This window comes from Diuraphis noxia, unplaced genomic scaffold (assembly GCF_037042655.1).
Source record: "Diuraphis noxia isolate RWA-SAM2 unplaced genomic scaffold, SU_Dnox_SAM2 contig0001, whole genome shotgun sequence".
NCBI lineage: Eukaryota > Metazoa > Arthropoda > Insecta > Hemiptera > Aphididae > Diuraphis > Diuraphis noxia.
The window spans coordinates 87878760-87899860 of record NW_028301711.1 but is presented as its reverse complement, the minus strand read 5'-3'; the positions used below and the strand labels follow the sequence as shown (position 1 = coordinate 87899860).

The window sequence follows — 21101 nt, the reverse complement described above, 5'->3', positions numbered from 1 at the left end:
GTCTAATAAACTATTCATAAAAATATGGGCGCCGATGTATCCACTGTGCTAGTAGGTAGGCAGCATGTATATACCTACCTACCTACCTATCAATAATAATTAAATTAACGCAAACGCGCGTGACACTTTATCACTGCAGCAATATCTATATATTATGGCATTCGATACGACTGCAGTTTTGTTGCGTCGGCGAAAAACGATCGTCTTCGGGCAACATCATAGTGCTGTCGGAGATACCTATACATTTATAAACAATTATACATAAATAATATTATGATGCCTTTGGTATCATATTATTATATCGTCTGCATAGTATGATTATAAAAATATTCGGTGGATTACCACTGATAGTTGATACCGACATGGCCTCTCATTATTACTTTGCATTAGATATTCGACGATCGTTCAATGTATACTTAGTAATCGTGTCTGGCTGTAAATATTATATATATATAGCTTCCTATATACTTATTTATATACCAAGACGACTCCACGTCGTGTAAGCATACGATTTTTTACTCGTATTGGTATATTCCGAAACGTTCAATAACATCAAATAATCTTAACATACATATTATTTTAATTGTCAGATTTATGTTTTTCGCCGCGATTTCCTGCAGGTTACGGCGTCCGACGCCGCCGCCGATGCACCGTCGCGTCGTGCAGATGTACATGACGTGTTCGTGTGCGCATGCGCTTGTGTTTGTGCACTGCGCGTTGACGGGAGGGTGGGTAAGTGGTGTTGGTGGGCCGGCAGGCCGATGGATGGGCGGGGAGGTTGGAGGACAGTCCGTCCAATAGAACTTCCGTTCCTCCCATACTACGGTAGGTGCGTGCCTGTTGCGCCTTCGTCAAGCAACCGGTGGTGGAAGCCGCCTCCACAGACGCCGCCGTCGTCGGAGCTTATAAAAGCGCACGCACGGGCCACAGCACGACTCATTGCGCGTTTACCATGTTTCTACTTCACTTACCTGTACAATTTTTGTGTGGTTCCACCTGCGAACTGTGAACATTTTTCTCCTCCGCGACAAACTTTTCTCTTGCGGTCGTTCAATTTAATTTTGTACCATCCATCTCTAAACGATAATTACGGTTAGAATTACTTTGTTTTTTCGTCGGACACGCACTATACGATGGCATCCATCACGGCAAGTTTACTAATTTTATTGTCGATCGCATCTCCAATGCTGACAATCTCCCAGGAACTTCCCGAGGTGTTTCCGTCTGAACTTGCGCAGGGCACTCATATTCAAGGTAAGCAATTATAATACATAAACCTATAAAACATATATGTACCCATATTATTTTTGTATGTAGGTACATTCTCATTGTTAAAACTATTTTTATTTTTTTTTACCATTATTATTATTTTATTATTTTATTAATTTTATTAATTATTTGTCTATATTTTAATTAGATAGTTAAAAAATTGTTATATATATGATGCATAAATTAAAAAAGTATTCATCTAATATTTTCCAATTTTACTCAACTAATAATAATAATGGTAATAATAATATGATATACGTAAAGGATATTAGCATTACATGAAGTAATTTTTATTTTTAAGTTTATATTATTTGTAAAATATTGCTATTATTCGCCGTGTTGGTACTTTTTGAGTAGATTAAAATAATAAAAAAAACCTTGACAAAATAATAACTGCCAAATCGCACTTTAACTTGTCAAATGTAAGTGTTTATTTGCTCTTCTTCATTTTTTATTAACACTTAACGCACATCCATTTCTAGTCTAATATATTGTATTTTTTCTAACTGTCTCACAAAAATAAATTATGACAAATAAATCTGTTACAAAATACCATTTTATTTGACTCATTTCGTATTCAAATTTCTAACCCAGTCTTAAATAATATAATCATTCAACCATTATATGTAGGTATCAATAATATATTGTATTTATATATAATATTATATTTTAAAATAATTATTGTTGGTCTGCGCCCTCGCAGTTAAATTAATTTTTACCTGCAATAATCACCACAGACGCATAGTTAAAAATACTAATAATAATTTTCTCGTCCGTTGGATGTATAACACCCACTAATTGTTTCATGAGATCTAGTCTTAATTTCTTAATAATAATAAGTAAATAACACAGTGCGTTATATATTATCGTTCACTTGCTAAGGTTTTTTTTATTATTGTATTTTATTGCTTATGTTTATGATAATATCTCATTTTTTGCTTACGCCGAAACTGCGTATAGTATTCAAATGTTGTGGTCGGTCACCTCGTACAAAACTTAAAAATATTAACTGTAATAGCAGAAAAAATATTCAAAAAATGTAATTGATAGCCAATTTATTCAATACAAATTTCTAAGAAAAATTGATCTGAAAAAAATCAAATTATGTCAGTAATGCGCTGCAGTTACCATTGACTGCACGCGTGTCACATAAATACCACAGCGCCTAGTCGTCGTTGTTATAATAATATGCTTACGAACTTATTTTGTAGGCATAGGTATACTTATATTTCATTGTAGATATCAATCGCTAGCCATGGTTACTTAACTATGTTAGCTGATATATAAATAATGTGGTCAAAATTTGATAATCATGATAATATTAATATAATAATAATATAATACTATATGATTCGTGGGATCCTCAAGAAAACACTTACTTTTCAGCTGTTATCTTTAAATATATTTTATATGGCATATTAGGATTAAGTATTATTTATATAATCACATCATATTACTATGGTATATTATCACTTATCAGTATTATCATAATTATTACATTCGATTTGAGAGTGTACATAACTGTGCTATACTATATACGTGTATGTACGTATATTGTAAAGGTATATATACTTGATCTATTTATATCTATGTGTATAATATTCCTTTGCAAATTGCTTTTGATATTAAATACATCCATTCGTTGTGCATGATTGTATAATGCATAGACGCATAGTACCTATTGCATACATTGTGCATACGTAAATCAATGGGCTTAAGATTAAAATTTGTATGTGGTATAGTATCACTTAGATATTACCCCCTCATTTTTAATACAATGCCTGTACTTACCGTTGACGTCCGTTGTTATTTTGTCGAAGAAAAATGCGCTGCGGCCGATAAAATGCGATTTATTATTCATCATAATTATGGATAGTTATATTTAATTTTATTGCAATTCAGATGGAACGTTTTTGTTATCAATACTATGTCCATTTGCATGAGCATAAAGAAAAATATACGATTTGTGACTTGATGTAAACTTATCTTATAACGATTTAACGTTCTAAAAGATCATATTGCAATATTTACTCTAAAAAATGTGTTAGCGTACGGCATTTGATGCATAATATTTATGTGTATTAATTTAGCCAATGATGCAAAGTATATGGCCAAAAATCGGAAAGTAAGTATTCTATATATGTTAATCGAAATTTAATTGAAAACACCGCGGTAGAATATCGATAACACAAAATCACTTAATCAAAAATAATAATTGATTGGTATAGGTAGGTATATACATACTATACAACCTATACAAATCAAATTCTCGTCAAATCTCATCACCGATTACCCCTAAATATCATACTACGATGGAAATTTAATAATATCGTGTCTTTCATTATTGTCTTTGAATATAATTATAGTATGGACTCGCGAGTAGAGTTGATATTATTGTATTCATTATACATATATAATGTTTTCTACTCCGAATTATCTTGATATTTGGCAATAAATTGCTTTATGAGTTATCGAAATTCTACTGTCCTAACAATAAATTGACATAAGTTATTACTTATCTATTACTGTAGTGCTACCTAATATATATAGTATATACATAAATATAACATGTGTCCCGTAACAAATATACACGCAAGAAGCACGACCGCCATGCCAATAACCGTTTCGAACCCATTCATATAATACATTTTCCTGACCTACCCATAGCCTAAACACATTAGCCGTGCAATGAAAATAAAAAAAAAATGTATAATTGTCTAAGCGATCCTTATTTGATGTTGTCCGTAAAACAATAACGTGTAAATAACTTGAAGATTTCTAGCTAACAATACTGCGTAGTTAACTATATTAATATTAATAATTGTTAAGCGATCTCTATCGGCTGTAGAATATTACGAACGAGTGGCGCCGCCCTATAATATTTATTATTTGTATTCGTTTTTTCGGTTGTCGGTGTTTCGGTGCAACGACGCGTGCATCTTGTTATTACCATCATCGTTAGTCGTTACACTCAATATTATTATTATTGTGCGCTGCAGCGACGATATAGTTTACATGTGAAGTTTGTGTGTGTTGTGTCGTTGTGTCTACTGTCTTGTGCGTGAGGTGGTTCATTGAGAGAAAGACGGCGTGGTGACGAGTCTTAACGTCGAGAAACGCTGATATGTTGCGGTGGCGGGTGTGTTTGGTATGCGGCTCGACGGCGGCAACCGTCAAGGTCGTGGTGAGAAAATCGTTCTCTTTTTCCTTGTTTATGTATTTTATTATATATATATATATATAACACAACATAACAATATATGTGCCTGTGTATATTCGTTGGTTTGCGTGAGTGTATATATGTGTGTGCGTGTGTGTATGTGTGTGTGTATGTGTGTTTATATGTGTGTGTGTATGTGTGTTTATATGTGTGTGTGTGTGCTACAATCATTAATGATCCGACCACCCGTGACACCCCTCTTTCGCGCGCATTCCTCCTCTACATCCGTGAATTTACAACCGATACCACACGCACACAATCAAAACAATAACAAACGAAATCATGCTCTCTCATCTCTATCTCTTTCATCATATCCGTATCAAATCACTGAAAATCACTCAATAATAATATTTTCACGATTTTAGTGTACTGTACACGTATAGTTGTTATACCTACGATATTTATTATTAAACATTTTGCATTTATACAAACAGTATTAGTACTCGGTAACTTACAAATAATATGCGTTGAAGGCGTTCTCATCTATAGAGGTACAGTAAATTCAAATATTCAATTCATCACTCCGTTCGATCGTTCGATGACGATAGTTATTTGTTCTCTCTTTCTTTCGCCATCGATTTTTTGAATCGTCAGTACCTATTACGTAATAGTAATTATTGTTATCCACTATATTATCCAGCAATATCGAAAAAGTCTCGACAACGACGGGCGATGTTTTTTTCACTTCTCTTATTCTCTTACATTCTATGACTCTCTCTCTCTCTCTCTCTCTCGTCTCGGTTGACTGCCATTGCGGCGGACGAACGATTCGACTATTCGAGCGAACGCTGTACACCCACTATAATATAGGTACTGTACATTATGTTATTATTATAGGTACCAACACATAGGTAACAATACTATATAGTACACACACACACACACACACACGTATCAATATATAAATACGTAAACATATGTGTGTGTGTGTGTGTGTGTGTGTGTGTGTGTGTGTGTGTGTGTGTGTGTGTGTGTGTGTATTTATGGGTACACATTCCTACAAATAATGTACATTCTCATCCTTTGCTTGTGTTTTTCGTCTATATAGTGTGTATTATTCTTGTGTGTGATGGTATTTAGAAAAATTTAATAAAAAAAATCTCACTCGGTGCACATCGGTACACTATTATAATAATATTATAACAGTCGTCGCGTCACACGATCAAAGAGGGTAGACGGGTCGGAGGCAACGGCGTTAAGGTCCACCGGTGTTTCCGCCGTTTCCGGTACCTACATATTTTTTTCCATAAAATAATAATATGACTGTGTACCTACAGTGTTCATCGCCGCGTATGTGTACATTATTGTAACAACTAGTACGTAGCTACATAATATGTATATTATCTGCAGTTACTAAATTATTGTAATTTTAAGTTCTAATCGTGTCATAGGTAGCTACTATAAATTTACTATAACTAACTTTTGTTTTTTATTCATTTTTATTTAGCCATTTAGGTATATTTTTTTAAATGATTATTACCTACCTTTTCACTATGTCTTACATGATGGAGAAAACATATGTGACTGCGACGTCCCCTTGATAAATTTCGTCGAACTGAACGTTTTTCGTGACATTTCAAAGCATAATACATATAGTTTTAGGCAAGGCTACCATAGTACTTACATAAGTATTTATAAATTATAATCAATGGTAATAAGCTAAATTTTGTTCATGAATTATTATTATTACATAAATCAATGCCACTTAATAGTTTATACCATAATTCATTATTTCTATACAATTAATTAATGTGTTCAGTCATTGACGCCTGAAATATATTTGAAATGGAATTCCGATTATTTTTTTTAAAGAGTGCTTCGAATCATTTTTTTAGACAAATGTTCATTGCAGTATACATTATAGTTATTAGTTTGTTCATCTATACATCTATACTAATCCTAATTCGTTAAAAGAATGACCTATATTATTTAATACACCCCCATTCCCCACAAGTTCAACATTATACTTAGGTACACGATTTTACGTTGGTAAAAATGTTGTTTCCAAGTAATTTTTCCGGTTAGCAGTGACCAGCAAACAAAAAACGTGTAAAGGTATGACGCGATGTTAATAAACGTTATGCTCATGACAATATTCATAGCGTTGTAGATAATTAGCGTATTACATATTACGCCACACGGACGCACACGCACAGCTCAAAAGGTAGCTGACCTAGACCCATCGCCGCCGTTGATGGTTTCGATTTTCATAATAATATGCGTTTTTCATACGGACATAAAATATTTTATCAATTTCGTACATCAATATCTATGACATGTATAAAGTGTGTGTGTACTCGCGAATAAAAAACAATGCACCATCGCCAAAGCCGGAAACACGCGGTTCCGGTATGACCGTGTGTTTCCAACAGTGGTTGTCGCGGATTAATATCGACCGTGTAGGTATACCTACATAATGTAATTAACACCGCCGCCGAATATGTCCCGTAGTAGTCATCCGAATGCACGCACATGCTTACCGAATCGCCGATTGAATCGCGTAACTATACGCGTTAATAGGGAATACATCATATATACATTATATTGTGTATTATTATTATATTTATCATATTAAATATTATTCCAATTTTCGATAGGACTGTGACTATCAAACATTAATTTTGTTTTTATTATTATTAATTTTAACACTGCACGTCTGTACCTACTTATATTCTGTACTATACTATATATTTTCATCGATCCGTTGTTTTTTAGTTGTTGTTTTATACAATTTTACCGCTATAGTATTCCGTAAATGATTATCTGCGCACCCGCGATCTTCTCTGTAATGTATTTTGTACCTACCGCACAGAAAAAGTTATCTTATTTTAAAATTTAAAAAAAATCTTCATTAGTACATCACAGCGAATACGTATATATATATATGTTAGTGACTTCATTCGTTTCAGAAACACTCTGATAAGATTATTATCTTTGCAATTCCAGAGACTTTTTACTATATTTAAATTATAAAATATTTAAAAATTAAATTAATTGTAAATTGTTTGTACATCTTAAAATACTCATAATTTGCTTTAAAATTAAAGTGTTTCTGAAACGAATGAGGTCACTTACATAATATTATATTATATGCGTATATACTTGCTATGGTGAACCAATGAAGATTTTTTTACAATTTTTTTTTCTATCTTCAAAAATCTGAGTTTATTCAAATCGTTCTTAGATTATTACCGAGAATATTATTTTAGCAAATTATCATTGATTTATTTTTGTTTTTGCTGATTATTTGAAATAGTTTTTCAACCTCTCTCAAGAGCACCTACTAGATCAAATTGTCTTCCAAAATTCTTCAACGAAGTTTATGATTAGAGCATTTTTTCTACTAGAAAGGTTGAATAATTTAAGTTGTACAAACATTTTAAAAACTTCACCTAAACACATTGAATTAATAGACTGGACCATATAAAAACTATTTTGTAATTAATTTTCCATCCCCCCCCCCCCCCGTTGAAAAATTCTGCGTATGTCATTGATCATAGAGGCCTGTCTGAGTGTTATAGATAAATCTTTTGTATAAGGTATTAAAATGCGTGCATTGATTAGTGTGTTAGAAAGTGATATGAAATCAGTCCGTATATTTTACTGTTTAAGTATCAACTCATAGTATCTAATTCAGAGTACCAACTTTTTGGACCAGATAACTTTGAAGTGCATGATATTATTTTATCTCATCACGTTTGAATGAACATTATTGGGCACAACTAAAAATAATTACTTAATAAATACATATTACTTAAATCAATTATATCTATTTAGTTTTAAATGTGTTATAAACTTATAAACTATTAATCTTTAGGCCCTCGAACACATTTTATAAACATTGGATATCAGTGGCGTATTTTGGGGGGGTGTCCTCCATGTCTTGACACCCCCCGACATTTAAAAAAAAGTCCTAATATATTGTCACTTATTTTATAGTATACCATTTTTTATCAAATGTAAGACTTCGTGTCAATTTCTAACATATTAATTTGTTAAAAAATTAATTCAATATCTTTTTACATTAGTAAATAATACTAAAAATTTTGTTTTTGAGGTTCAATAAATGTTGACACCCCCCGAGAAATCAACCAAAATACGCCACTGTTGGATATTATATCAATTGCCAATACCAAGTTATTAGGTACCTAACAACTCATAATAATTCAGAACTTTATGTGTTTTTATAGTGTTTTAAATATTTTGTTTTTTACGTTCGTTATTTTACCACTAGATCTGGTATTGTACACGAGTGTTAATAAATAACTTTAGATAAAACCATAAAAAATAAAATAGAATATAGGTACTTTATTTCAATTCAATACCCATCTATTCGTTAGAGTGCGTTAGACTGTTAAAAGGCAAGTTCGTGTTTTTTGAGTTTGTCCAGTATTTTCGGTTTAAATTTAACATAACTATGTTAACATGTATAGTGTATAATGTATATGAAAAAACAGTTACTAGGATCTGTAGTTATAAAAAGTTGCACAAAATTGGTGTAGAAAAGTAATCTATATATAGTATATGGTAGCTCGTAGGTATTATTTTTAGTTTAACTTAACATTAAAGTTTGTATATTATAGGTACCATATTTTCTAAAATCCTAATGATTGTAATTAAAACAATCAAAGATTCCTATTTTAATTTCAGTTGTATTATACATCGCAGTTGAGATTAAATATTAATTTTGTTCGTTTTTAAACCCCAGTGATTACTACATCTTATAATGTACCTATAATAAGTAGTATAATTATAAGTTGCTCCCCGGCCCCGAAAGTATTCGTTCAAGCGCGTTGGGAAAGATTTAAAGGTTACCTGTTATTCTTTGAATAACTTTGAACCGGATCATGTGTTTATCCTTGCCCACAATTTTCAAATTCCGATTACCACGAGTTAACACTTGGACGGTAATACATCGATTGATTTTATAAATAATAAATATGTCAATGTCTGTGTTAATATTTATATAGCGAATAACGATTACACAAATACTATAAATAAATTCATTAAACCAATGTTGTAATTCTAAAATTATTTGCTTAGCTAGGACCTAGATCCTATATTTTAAAATTGTATACTACTTACATTTTTTATATGTGATCTTAATATCTAGGTAACTGGTTAACATAGGACATTAGTAGAGATTTTTATGCAATTGTATAGTTTTTTATTTGTGTTTTTAGATTTCTGGTACTCTGGTAGTCACTTTTACTTACGTATTGTAATAATTTCGATCTAAAGGCAACAATATTTTTTCATATTTCTACATATTTTTTGATTATTGCTTGTTCTTGCATATCTCGACCAAATTTGATATTTATTACATTTTTAATTCAAAATTTAAAATATAAATAAACTAATATATCTTATAATAAAAATTTCCAATAATACATTGTTTTGATAACTTATGTGCTTATCGTTATTTTAATATATTATATTTTATCGTTTTTAACAGAAAGTAACTTTCTTGTCCAGTCTTATCAAACAATTACACAGAAAAAATATTAATTTTGTATAGTACCAAATTCTTTTTTCAAAGGATCTTGTTAAATTTATTTTTAATTAATGTGTTTAAAATTTATTTTTAATTTTTGCATATTTTTATGATTTTATATTCAATATTATGTCATACTGCAATACATTTTAATGCATTAGAATAAATATTATATAAATCAATAAGAATTGATAAAATAAATTGTCGTTAATTTACTTGCTCCAAATAAATTAGTAATTTAGTAATTAATACCTTATTAAGTTTTTCTTAACTTACAACCGTTCAATTTTATAAAAAATCGTAAAAATTCTAATCTGAATTCGTTTAATTGCTATTCAATTCAAATAATATTGTTGTTCTTAATGAGTATCTTCATTATTATCCATTGATTTTATTTTTTGTGGATGACTTGAGTAAAATGTACTTATAGTTATTAAATTTCCAAACAATGCTAATTTATAGAGTCATTATCTTAAAATCGAATTGTATACGATTATTATGATTGTCATTAAAGTTCAATTTGGTCATCGTTACTATATTATATTACTTGATCTATACTCTATAGCGTTTAAAAGTATATCAATACCGCAAGTTGATATATATATATATTATATAAAAAATAGATAGTTTTTAAGATAATTAATAAAAATTGTCCCATAAAGAAGAAGTTTACACTAAAAACGATTTCGTTAAGTTTTATGTTGAGGGCCAGGGTTTTTTTTTTTGAATAAATAGTTCAAATGTTGTATAAATTAATTCTTATTTCTAAAGTTAATGATAGAACTTATAAAAATATAGATATAGATATACTATAGATCTATTTCGTTAATTTTAATAGTATTTAAGATTTTCTATTATCGTTTTCTTCGTTTCATTGCTTATAAATGTATAACATTTAACGAGTGCTTAATAACCTAACTATTTAGTATTATAATCTATATCAGTGTTGGACAAATGTAATATTTAGCGCTTATCAAATATAGTATAGAAAAAAATGTATACAACTCTTTTAAAATATGAATTTGCAGTAATCTGGCCAGGATTTTTAATTTCTTTGTTCCTTGATTTAGAAATATATCATCTAATATTATAAATGCACAAACATAATTAATCGAATTGTGCATCATCTGCTTCAAAAGAATTATGTACCTACCATTTGATTTCATAAATTTTAAATTAAGTTCCAATTTTTTTTTTAAATTGTTATAAAAATAATATTTTTAAGCTGTGTCTATATTCTATTATTTATTTGCATTTATTATTGATTATTATATGATGTAGTGAAGTTCCTAAATGTAAATTTTTTATATCATATTACTTTCTTTGCATACCTACTGTAATTTAAGTTTTTACTTGTAAATACATTATGCATAACATCGCTATCTGGTATACTATATCAATATACACTGTCTTCATTCGTCAATACAAAACTCTCACATTTCTTATCTATATAGGTCTGTTGATTACTAGGTTTATATTAGTCAAACAGACAATGTGTTTATAGGGCGTTAATGTTAAAGGGTGGTTATCGTTGGTGAAAACTGAAAAAACTTATTACGCGTACTCGGTTTGAATATGTTTGTTATGTTCTGCGAATGAATGCAAATTGTATGTATTTCTTGTGCACTCGGAATTACATACAATCGGAACTACAGGTCTCTATAATAGTGCTAAACAAATAATTATTTTTATGTCACAAATATCTGTGGTAATTATTATTCGTATTAAGGTGATATATTGCGAGCGGATAAAATATTTGGCTTTGGCGGTCGAATTCACAGCGTGTTCCCCTCCCCATCTTTCCTTAACCACCGTTTGTTCATTGCGTATACTATACATATAATATGTCTGTGCGGCCGTATTACATGTGTTCCATTTTAGACGGCATGTCCAGACTTCAGAGATTTTCCGTTGAGCCGACATTCGTAAATGTGACGTTGCGGGCGGAAGAACAGCCGCGGGCTTCCGATCCGATAGAGTACTCGCGAGTGCCCAAGTCGCCAAAGTTCAAAGTCGCGAAGCCCAAAGTGCGGAGACGACCGCGCACGAGCCAAATCGTCCGCTTTATTTACGTCGTATTTTTACTTTTTTACGTCGACCGTCAGCTGTAATATATTTATCGAATGCATTATAGTTTGTATTATAATAATATTGTTATGTTGATTGTATAATGTATCACGTATTTTTATTATTATTAATGTTTATAGTTTTACTATTAATTTGGTAATTTACATACATATAGGCTTGTATTGACTTTTATAGGAATTGAGTTTACTTCGTATTTTAAAAGTATCTATTATATACTGATGTTTAATTTTTCGTTCTTCTAGCGAACTTTTATGTTATCAATGTTTTGTGCACTTGGCCTTAGTAGTTAGTATATCTTTAACCTATGTATTATGTTTAGTATAATATTATTTTATAAGGCGAATATTTGTATGCACACTCGCGCTCCGTATTATCTACCTATTTGTTAAATAAGCTGTTATACGAATACACAACATACATATTATATTTAATGCATTAATATTATAATAAACGACGTATTATTTTTATTTTACACTCTTTATAATTAATATTATTTTCAAACAATTATCAGTACCTATACCCCATACCGTATAATGAATATACCTATTTGCGTTTATTATTACAATATAGATTAAATATACGTTTGATGCATAATTGGATGCTGCTGCACATACAAACAGTAAGCATCAGTATTCGTGGTGTCTATGTACTATAGTTTCTTCGAGACTCTGAAAAGTGCCCTTACACCTACGTGTGTATAGGATAGGTAATACGACATGACGTTTACTGTCGCTTTGCCAGTCTTTTATAGTAGAATATTCAATATTGTATACCATATCATACTTTGCTACCTACTGCAGCGTGTCTCCGGGCTCCGGTGCGGAAAAATAATCTCCTTATTTGTATCATATTATTGTTCAAATAGTTTTTGTGGCTAAGTATTCTTTCTCTCTAGATAATTTTTTTTTTTAATAATTTTATTCATATTATTAATTGGTTCATTTTGTGTAGGACGATTTTTGCTTCAATAAAATATTCGCTGATGTTAGACTATACATATATTAATTGTTAATAATTGTTACTAACTAAAATTTACTACCTATTACATAATATAATTCGTATGATTGTCATACATCGATATTTCATATGAATATCAATTTTATTTTGCTGCAGGTTAAAAAGATTAACAGAATTTTGTAGGCTATATAGGACTATGATAAAACAAACAAAAACACAGTTATAATGTTTATTAAAGTTATGAAATTTATTTTCCAATATAACTGCAATCATTAGTATCATAATATCGTGTACATAAAGGTGACTTATTATTACAGTTCACAAAACATAATATTATTGTACATCAGTTAATTAGTACTAAATATGTAGGATAATAAAACAAAAACAAAACATCATTTAATTTCTATTATCGTTTATTATTTTAATTCACATGACTTTCCTACATGATGTAAGAATCGTAGTATACGTTATGAGTAGACAATTACAATTAAACAAATCACAACAACACACACGTCTAAAAAATGTGTATCTTTCTCCGTTTATTATTTATACAGTTTGCACATTATAATATAAATAGACAAGCATGAATAATCATTAAAAGATGATCGCGTTGGTTTTTATAGTTATAGTATTTTAATTTTCTAAGTCATCGTATACAACATATACGAAGCAAAAGCGTAAGTTATAAGCATACATACTGAAACATTTATATTCATTTTATGTTTCTATTTAATAATATGATACCAAATAGTTGTATTGTAGTTAAAATTTTTTTGTTTTCAATCATTTTCACGTTTTTAACTTATTTGCGCACCGAACAATTCTTAAGAACAGTGAGATGTATGAAAAACCAACACGACCTAACAATAATAAATTATAATACACATATATCTATCGCGATAGCTACAATAGCTCACTACCCGCATTTGGTGTAGGGTAGGGCGATTACAAACAAATATTATTAAGAGATTTTGTGGCTAAAACGGTATTGATACAATCACGGGGTAGGGGTCGTTTTGTGATACGATCCCCTTATTTTTATTTTGCCTTAGCTTACATTCAAAAGGGTTAGATTCGCGACTGAAAATTTGAATAAGAAAAATATGAATAATATGAATATAATCGTAAACAAGGAGGGGCACGCCAAAGCGGGTGCCTGCCGTGGCGCACAAATTAAAAACAAATCAAATTTGTAAGTATTTATGAGCTATAAAAAGTTACAATCAAAAAGGTTTTATGATAAGACTTATAAAGTTATAAGTATGTCGAACGTGTCGAGTGAATTTATTTAAAATTACGTCGCCACTTTATTGACTTAAATCACCCATTAAATAATGGATGAGTGATAGATACAAAATATGATGACATGGTTATCGCATTGATTAGCTAGCATTTTAAGTGTTTTATAGTACCTAATCGTATAATCTGTGTACGAGCAAGGGTGGGAGTAGGAATGTACATAGAAGAGTTGCGTGGGGGCCGTACACTGCTATTTTAATTATTATTAAATGTTTTATCAAATATATACATATATTGTTAAAAATGTAAAAAACCACACAAGTGTGAAATGTTTTTATCGTTTCTCTGATTATTTTCGAATCAAATATCGTATTATAATACATTATGGCCTCCACAAAATTATTTATTGAACGATCCTGTTGATTTCTAGTTTAAGTGTTTAGATTTTTAAGTCGTCGCATAATCTATATACGAGACAAAACGCAAGTTATAAATGCACATATACAAAAATTAAATAGCAATATACGTCTTCTAGATACAGCCACATATATTATACTTGCCTTGTAATTTCAATCTTATTGTATTATGTAATTTTCGCGTACTTTATTTACGTACCGAACAAGTCTCATTAATATTGAGGTATTAAAAAATGAATGCGACATACCTAATTATACTTTATGTTAAGTATTATTTAAAAGATTAATTTAAACATTAACAAAAAATATAGCCTACATAATTCGTAGGTAAAGAAATTAATTTATCGTTTAGGATGGTCGCATTGATTTCTAGTTTAAGTGTTTAGATTTTAAAGTCTTTGTATAGCCTATATACAAGATAAAAACGCAAGTTAATAGTTATATGTATGGAGAATCATATTGCTACTTATATGTTTTCATTATACAGTTACATATATAGTTGCGTTGTAAAATGTATGATTATGTTTTCATTAATTTTCGCGTACATTATTTACGTAGGTACCGAATAGGCAGCTTTTTCAGTAAGGTTTTTACGAAATCAACTTGACCTAATAACAATATTATATTTTGATATTATTGGTATACCAATCTAACGCGTTAGTCAAAGCTTTCTGTAGGGTAGGACGAATACAAAATAATATCAATTGAGAGAACTTCGGTTAAAAACGAGGGCATGGCTCTTTTTATGGCTCAATTATTTTTTGATCGATCAGTAATAGTGACGAACAGATTTACCGAATTTATATAAATGTATACATCGTCGATTTATTATAATATTGCAAAGTAGAGAATCGTCGTAGCAGCCGGGGGTTGCGAGATAAAGGAGTAAAACATGTTACGTCAGAATTCTCTGTACCTAATATTTATATGTATAATACATGGTAATAATTTTAGAAGACAATAAATATATACTTAATAGGTATCATTTGGTGGTGTTTTGAAATAGGTACTCTTATAAATCAATGGTTATATACACTTACAACAGACATTCCTTGGTTAATGATGGATATAGACATTATAGACGATATAGTACCACTGTACCAAGTATACCTACTTAATATAATATTATGATCTACTAACAAACTCAACCCAATGATTGAAGCTAATCATTACATTTTTGACGCGAGCTTTTTAACCGGGTGTATGCTGTGTCCAGGAAATTCGACGGCGGTGGTTTGGGGTGGGGGCCTCAGACGCGGGCGAAGGGTTGGTCCCGGTGGTTCAGGATAACACCCGTATTCGGAACCCCCGTGGCTCGGACTTTACATAATCGAAATACGCTGCCTGGTCATGGTTAGAAAAAAAAGTAGGGCGTGCAGGCGGTTTGGGGCCTGGTCTGGAACTCGCCCAGGACACTCGCGCAACCTTCGCGTCGTAAGCGCCTTGGTCGGTGCACAGAACACCTGCATGGCCACGGTGGCTTAAGTGTATGATGAGAACTTCCGGAAATTAAAACTGGGACAAAATACAAAATCTCTAATATAAGTACCTAACAGTTATTAGAGCGAAATTATAATGATCATATTATGTTTTTGTAAGAAGCCGGTTTAATCGAGTACCTACTTGTATAGGCATTTTTTGTAACACGGTAATACCTACTGTTGGTGGTTCGACGACGACGAAGTCAGTCTTCCGGATCGTTATATTGAAATGACAATTGATTAACCAAGGTACAAAGTAATGTGAATATCTTAATTGTTTACTGAACGGAAGAATCGATTTAGATATTCAAGCGTAATTGACCTGCATAACGACGATTCTTCACTATCACAATAGACGTATATTATCTACATTATAACCAGTAACCAACGATAACCAAATCATCAGCCTACCTATATAGACTGCTATATGTGTAAACAAGTGTAATTACAATATTGTATATAAACATTATAATACGCTTATAATTTAATGTTGAATTTATCTTCTTTTTTGCAGCCGTCTTAGAAAAAATCAAAAGGTTCTGCCCACCATTTGGAAACTCGGACGAGAGATTTAGTGTAACGGTGTTGGGCACTAAGTCACCGGCGATAGGCGGATGCGTCTCCATGGTACCACCAAACCCCGACATATTGCCCTCATTTAATTTGTGGCTGGGCAATCACAAAGCCGGCGGCGGTGGAAAGTGCGGTGATAAAAGTACGTATAACAAATCATTATTATTACAGCACAAGAGGGGGGTGGTTGTGGGTCCTTCGTCACGTCCTTAGGTCCAAGAAACGTTTCCCCATCTAAAATCGGGTGTATATAAAGTATTATAATATATACCGGGTGATTCTTTTATCATTGAACACTCATTATTTCAAAAAGTATCAATGTTTTTGAAAATATTTTTTTACACAGTTTCATTTTGTTAAAAAAACAACGTTTTTATTAAAAAAATATGTTTTTTAATATTTTTTATCCTTATAATTTTTTAAGTTTTTACTTTTTTGAATGACAACCTAGACCTAGAGTTTTAATTTCATATTCCAAAGCAGAATATTTTTCTAAGTATTTTGATACGTAAAAATCGAATTTTGGACGAGTAGTTTATGACTGATTATGAGTTATAAGTATTTTAAGTTTAGACAAGCGGAGTAGTGGACAAACATTTTGCGGGGTAACCCCGTACCACTCCACTCCGCAAATCTAAACTTTAAATACTTATAACTCATAAACTACTCGTCCAAAATTCGATTTTTACGTATCAAAATAATTAGAAAAAAGTAAATACTTTTTTAAATAATGAGTGTTCAATGATAAAAGAATCACCCCGTATAATTAATTATAATACTACTATTATAATAATATAATATAATTATTTTTTTGAGTAAAATAATATAAGCAAGCAATAAATACCTTTTAATTTCACCGCAAGTTGCACGGGTGATCGCGTCTATTGTGATTGCAGTTTCCAAATGTATGCCTTTGCAAATCTTCTACAAAGAGTAAAAATTTCAGATATTTATTACATATTTAATTTGAATGGTCGTTTATATAATTATATACATAATATATAATACTCCAACGCAATAATTTGTCACTCATTATTTAAATTCATCTTTGACTTACAAGCAGTGTTTAAAATTATCTAGATAATAATCTAGATGCAAAATAACTCATCTATTATTTTATCTAGATAACTATTTTGACATTTATCTATTGTTTATCTTAGATGATACATTTACTTACATATCTAGTTGCATTTTATTTAAATCATATTAATTTTTCATGAATAATATTCATTTTTTTTTTTTACTAAAATTGTTTTATCTAAACACTATTCAACTGCTTTACTAGTACATATAATATTACCAAATGTACCTACTATGACCTATTAACTATTAGTTACTTTATGCTTACATTAGTAAAGATGTAAATTTTTTATTTGAATAATAAAGTAAAAATAGTTTTATCTACTATATTGTTTAGATAAAAGTTAGATTATTTTTAACTATTTTAAGTAAATGTAAATTGTATTTATCTTTATCTGTATCTAGATAAATTTCTAGATAATTATCAGCTGACAGCTGTATCTTATATTCTTATCTAAGTACAATTTTCGTTATCTACTATCAACACTGCTCACAAGTGGCACGTTGTGGCTAGTGACAAGTATAGATACTTATTTCTCACCTCCACCTACCTCCATAGAGTGTCATATATGAATTCAAATAATAAGCGATAAACAATTGCATTGTCATTGTTCCAAAATGTTTTTAAATCTTTAGTTTAGATAAACATTTGAAATCGTCAGAATTACGAATCATTAGGTTATAAGTTTTAATTAAAATCGAACAGATTGATATTTACTTGTCATATGACGCAATCGGTTGACCTCTTAATTTAGTCCCATAGTTTGTTTTTATGTATTTTTTTATCTGACACTACAGTAATGGCAGCAACAAGTCCATCCATTCTTTTCCTATAACAGATTAAACAGCTCTTCAATAATATATAGCTTGTGAACAATAAAAATCAAATTTCACTCACAATACATTTTAAATAAATAGGTATTATTAATTTATAGTACTAAATTAAGATGTCTTATTTATTATTAAATATATTTAGCAGTTACTATTTTTATTCGCAGTTTCGTCTTTCTTACTACACAAAATATTATTTATTATAGAATAATTTGTTTTTGTTTTATAGTACCTACCTAAACATATTTAGTGTATAATACCTATGTTATATTTTATTCTAATTCTATATAAATAAATTACGTATATCTTTTACATTTTATTTTACTGCCAGTTAACATACATAAACTCTTTCAAGTCTCAATTATAATACAAATATAACATTTTTATGGCACAATAACCTAACTTATAATATATCACTTTGATCATAGGAGTGTGTAGACTCCTGTTTCAGGTGTGGCTTTTATTTTTATTTTTTTTGACGATCAACTCATGGCAGTTTTGTATGAACAAAACCTCTTTTTGAAAAAATAAAAAAAATAAAATAGACATACAAAACATGGATTAAATAAAAATAAACAGAACAAATTATGATTTTCTAAAAAAGTTAGTAATTGACTCTTTTATCCAAGTAACTACCTAAAAAAAAAAAACACCTAACTTCAGGTGTAGTTGTAGCTCTATAAGCATCACTCATATGGTGCCTTCGACCTCAATATAATAGTATAGGAATATCTAAACATAATAGGTATGACTTTTACGCACTCAAACATGCATACAAAATGAGCGCTAAACATAACGTCTTAATAGTTTAGATATGCGTCCAAAAAAAAATACTGTTTCCTAAAATAGGTAATCTATTATATTCATCATACTCGTGTATTTTTATGTTATCGTAGATATGGACCACTTCTTGTTTGAGTGTATGACAAAAAACCCATTATTAACAGATGAAGACACACTTAAGGGTTGGTATGTAATGTTATACGACCGAACTGCCAGATGGTCTGAACGTCAAGACTACAGATGTGCTGTGAGTATACAATGTATAACATGCCTATTCTTATGTTATCACATTAGACGACTTCCTACGAAAACCAATTTAATTAATTAATTGTGGGAGTAGAGGAGCGCACGCAAACGACGTCGTGAATTCGTATACACACACTCGTTTATTAGATTCTAATCGGCGTGAATGTAATGATTTTAAAGTGGTATTTTTCTGTCTGCCACCAATATTTGGATAATATAAATCCAATTCTCAACATCAGAATTTTATCTAATAGAAAAATTAATCTAGTTTGTACTTTAGAGAAGACAAAATTGAAAATTCCAAGTAGTTTTTTAAACACAATATCTGCGCTCACAATCGTTTTTCGTATGTAATGATTTATCATTGAATTTAAATATAACACATAATACATTAAAACGACATGCTTGATAACTACTGTACAGTAGAGTCAGTATACTGACTAGTTCATCTTTTTTAAACACAAAATTCATAAAAAAAAAAATAGAAAATACCTCTAGGCTATAAATAGTGTATCTTTCTGGTGATTTCTTTTTGTTAGGTTAAGTCATCATTTATGACTAATTTAAACATTCATACATTACATATATATTTCTTATGGTAAACAGTTGTGTGCATTATGTCAAACATAACGTCTAAACATCAACTAATTGCTAATACCAATCAGCAACTTATCCATAGTAGCCTTTTAAAAAGAAATATATTTAACGAGAAAACATTTAAAATTATTATAGCTACAGTAGATCTCTGATCGTTTTTTATCGCTGACTTAGAATTTGTATAATACGCCATTTAACTTTAATCTTATTGCAGTGAAATCAGCTATCCAAACACAAAATGACGTTGATGGTTGTGGCTAGAGTTGGGTCTTGGGTGTACTTATGTTATTCTATAATATAAATGTACGTTACGGTTGATTAATCTATTTTTTCCCCTTTCTGTTCATCTTACTGCAGTTATACGAAACAGTCAAAGAAGATCCACCGATGATTAAGATGGTGATTAGTGCGAACCAATCGTGCCATGGTCTTTTAAAGAAAATTAAAGCACCTGAGTATACCGTTCCTAAGGGACTTCGTCATTTTTCTGATGGGTCGATAGCTCTTCAAATCAGTAAAGACTTGCCACAAAAGCCCATATGGAGAAAAAAGCGGTCAGAAGTACGAGGTGGTGGATGCAGGTTAGTGTTGTAGCGAATACATTACACGTCATATAATTTTATATTATAACATCGTATTCAGTAGTATACCCAGGAATTTTATTAATTAGGGTTTATACTCACAATGCTCAATTTCTAAATACTTTTTTTTTTAGTCTCCACATACACGTATAATTTACCTAGTTAGCGTCATAATTAACATACTACATATTATGTTATAATTATGCTATTATACCAAAAAGTTAGCAAACATTTATAAATACATTA

At 30.4% G+C, this 21101-nt stretch overlaps 1 protein-coding gene and 1 long non-coding RNA gene across 3 annotated transcripts in view; one reads left to right on the top strand and one right to left on the bottom strand.

Annotated features, from left to right (window-relative positions):
• Positions 1–928: 928 nt before the first annotated feature.
• Positions 929–21101, top strand: part of LOC107169600 (uncharacterized) — a 34089-nt gene continuing 13916 nt past the window's right edge. For both annotated transcript variants that reach the window (XM_015519394.2, XM_015519393.2), the window contains exons 1-4: positions 929–1254; positions 16679–16879; positions 19545–19678; positions 20632–20855. In XM_015519394.2, the coding sequence (XP_015374880.2) occupies positions 1134–1254; positions 16679–16879; positions 19545–19678; positions 20632–20855 (680 nt within the window). In that variant the 5' untranslated portion in view covers positions 929–1133. The remainder of the gene's footprint in view (positions 1255–16678; positions 16880–19544; positions 19679–20631; positions 20856–21101) is intronic.
• On the bottom strand, positions 16848–18631 carry LOC149062343 (uncharacterized). The gene is made up of 3 exons (XR_016189506.1): positions 18536–18631; positions 17582–17661; positions 16848–16971 (listed from the first exon to the last, which is right to left on the bottom strand). It is a non-coding gene; the product is annotated as an uncharacterized LOC149062343 (long non-coding RNA).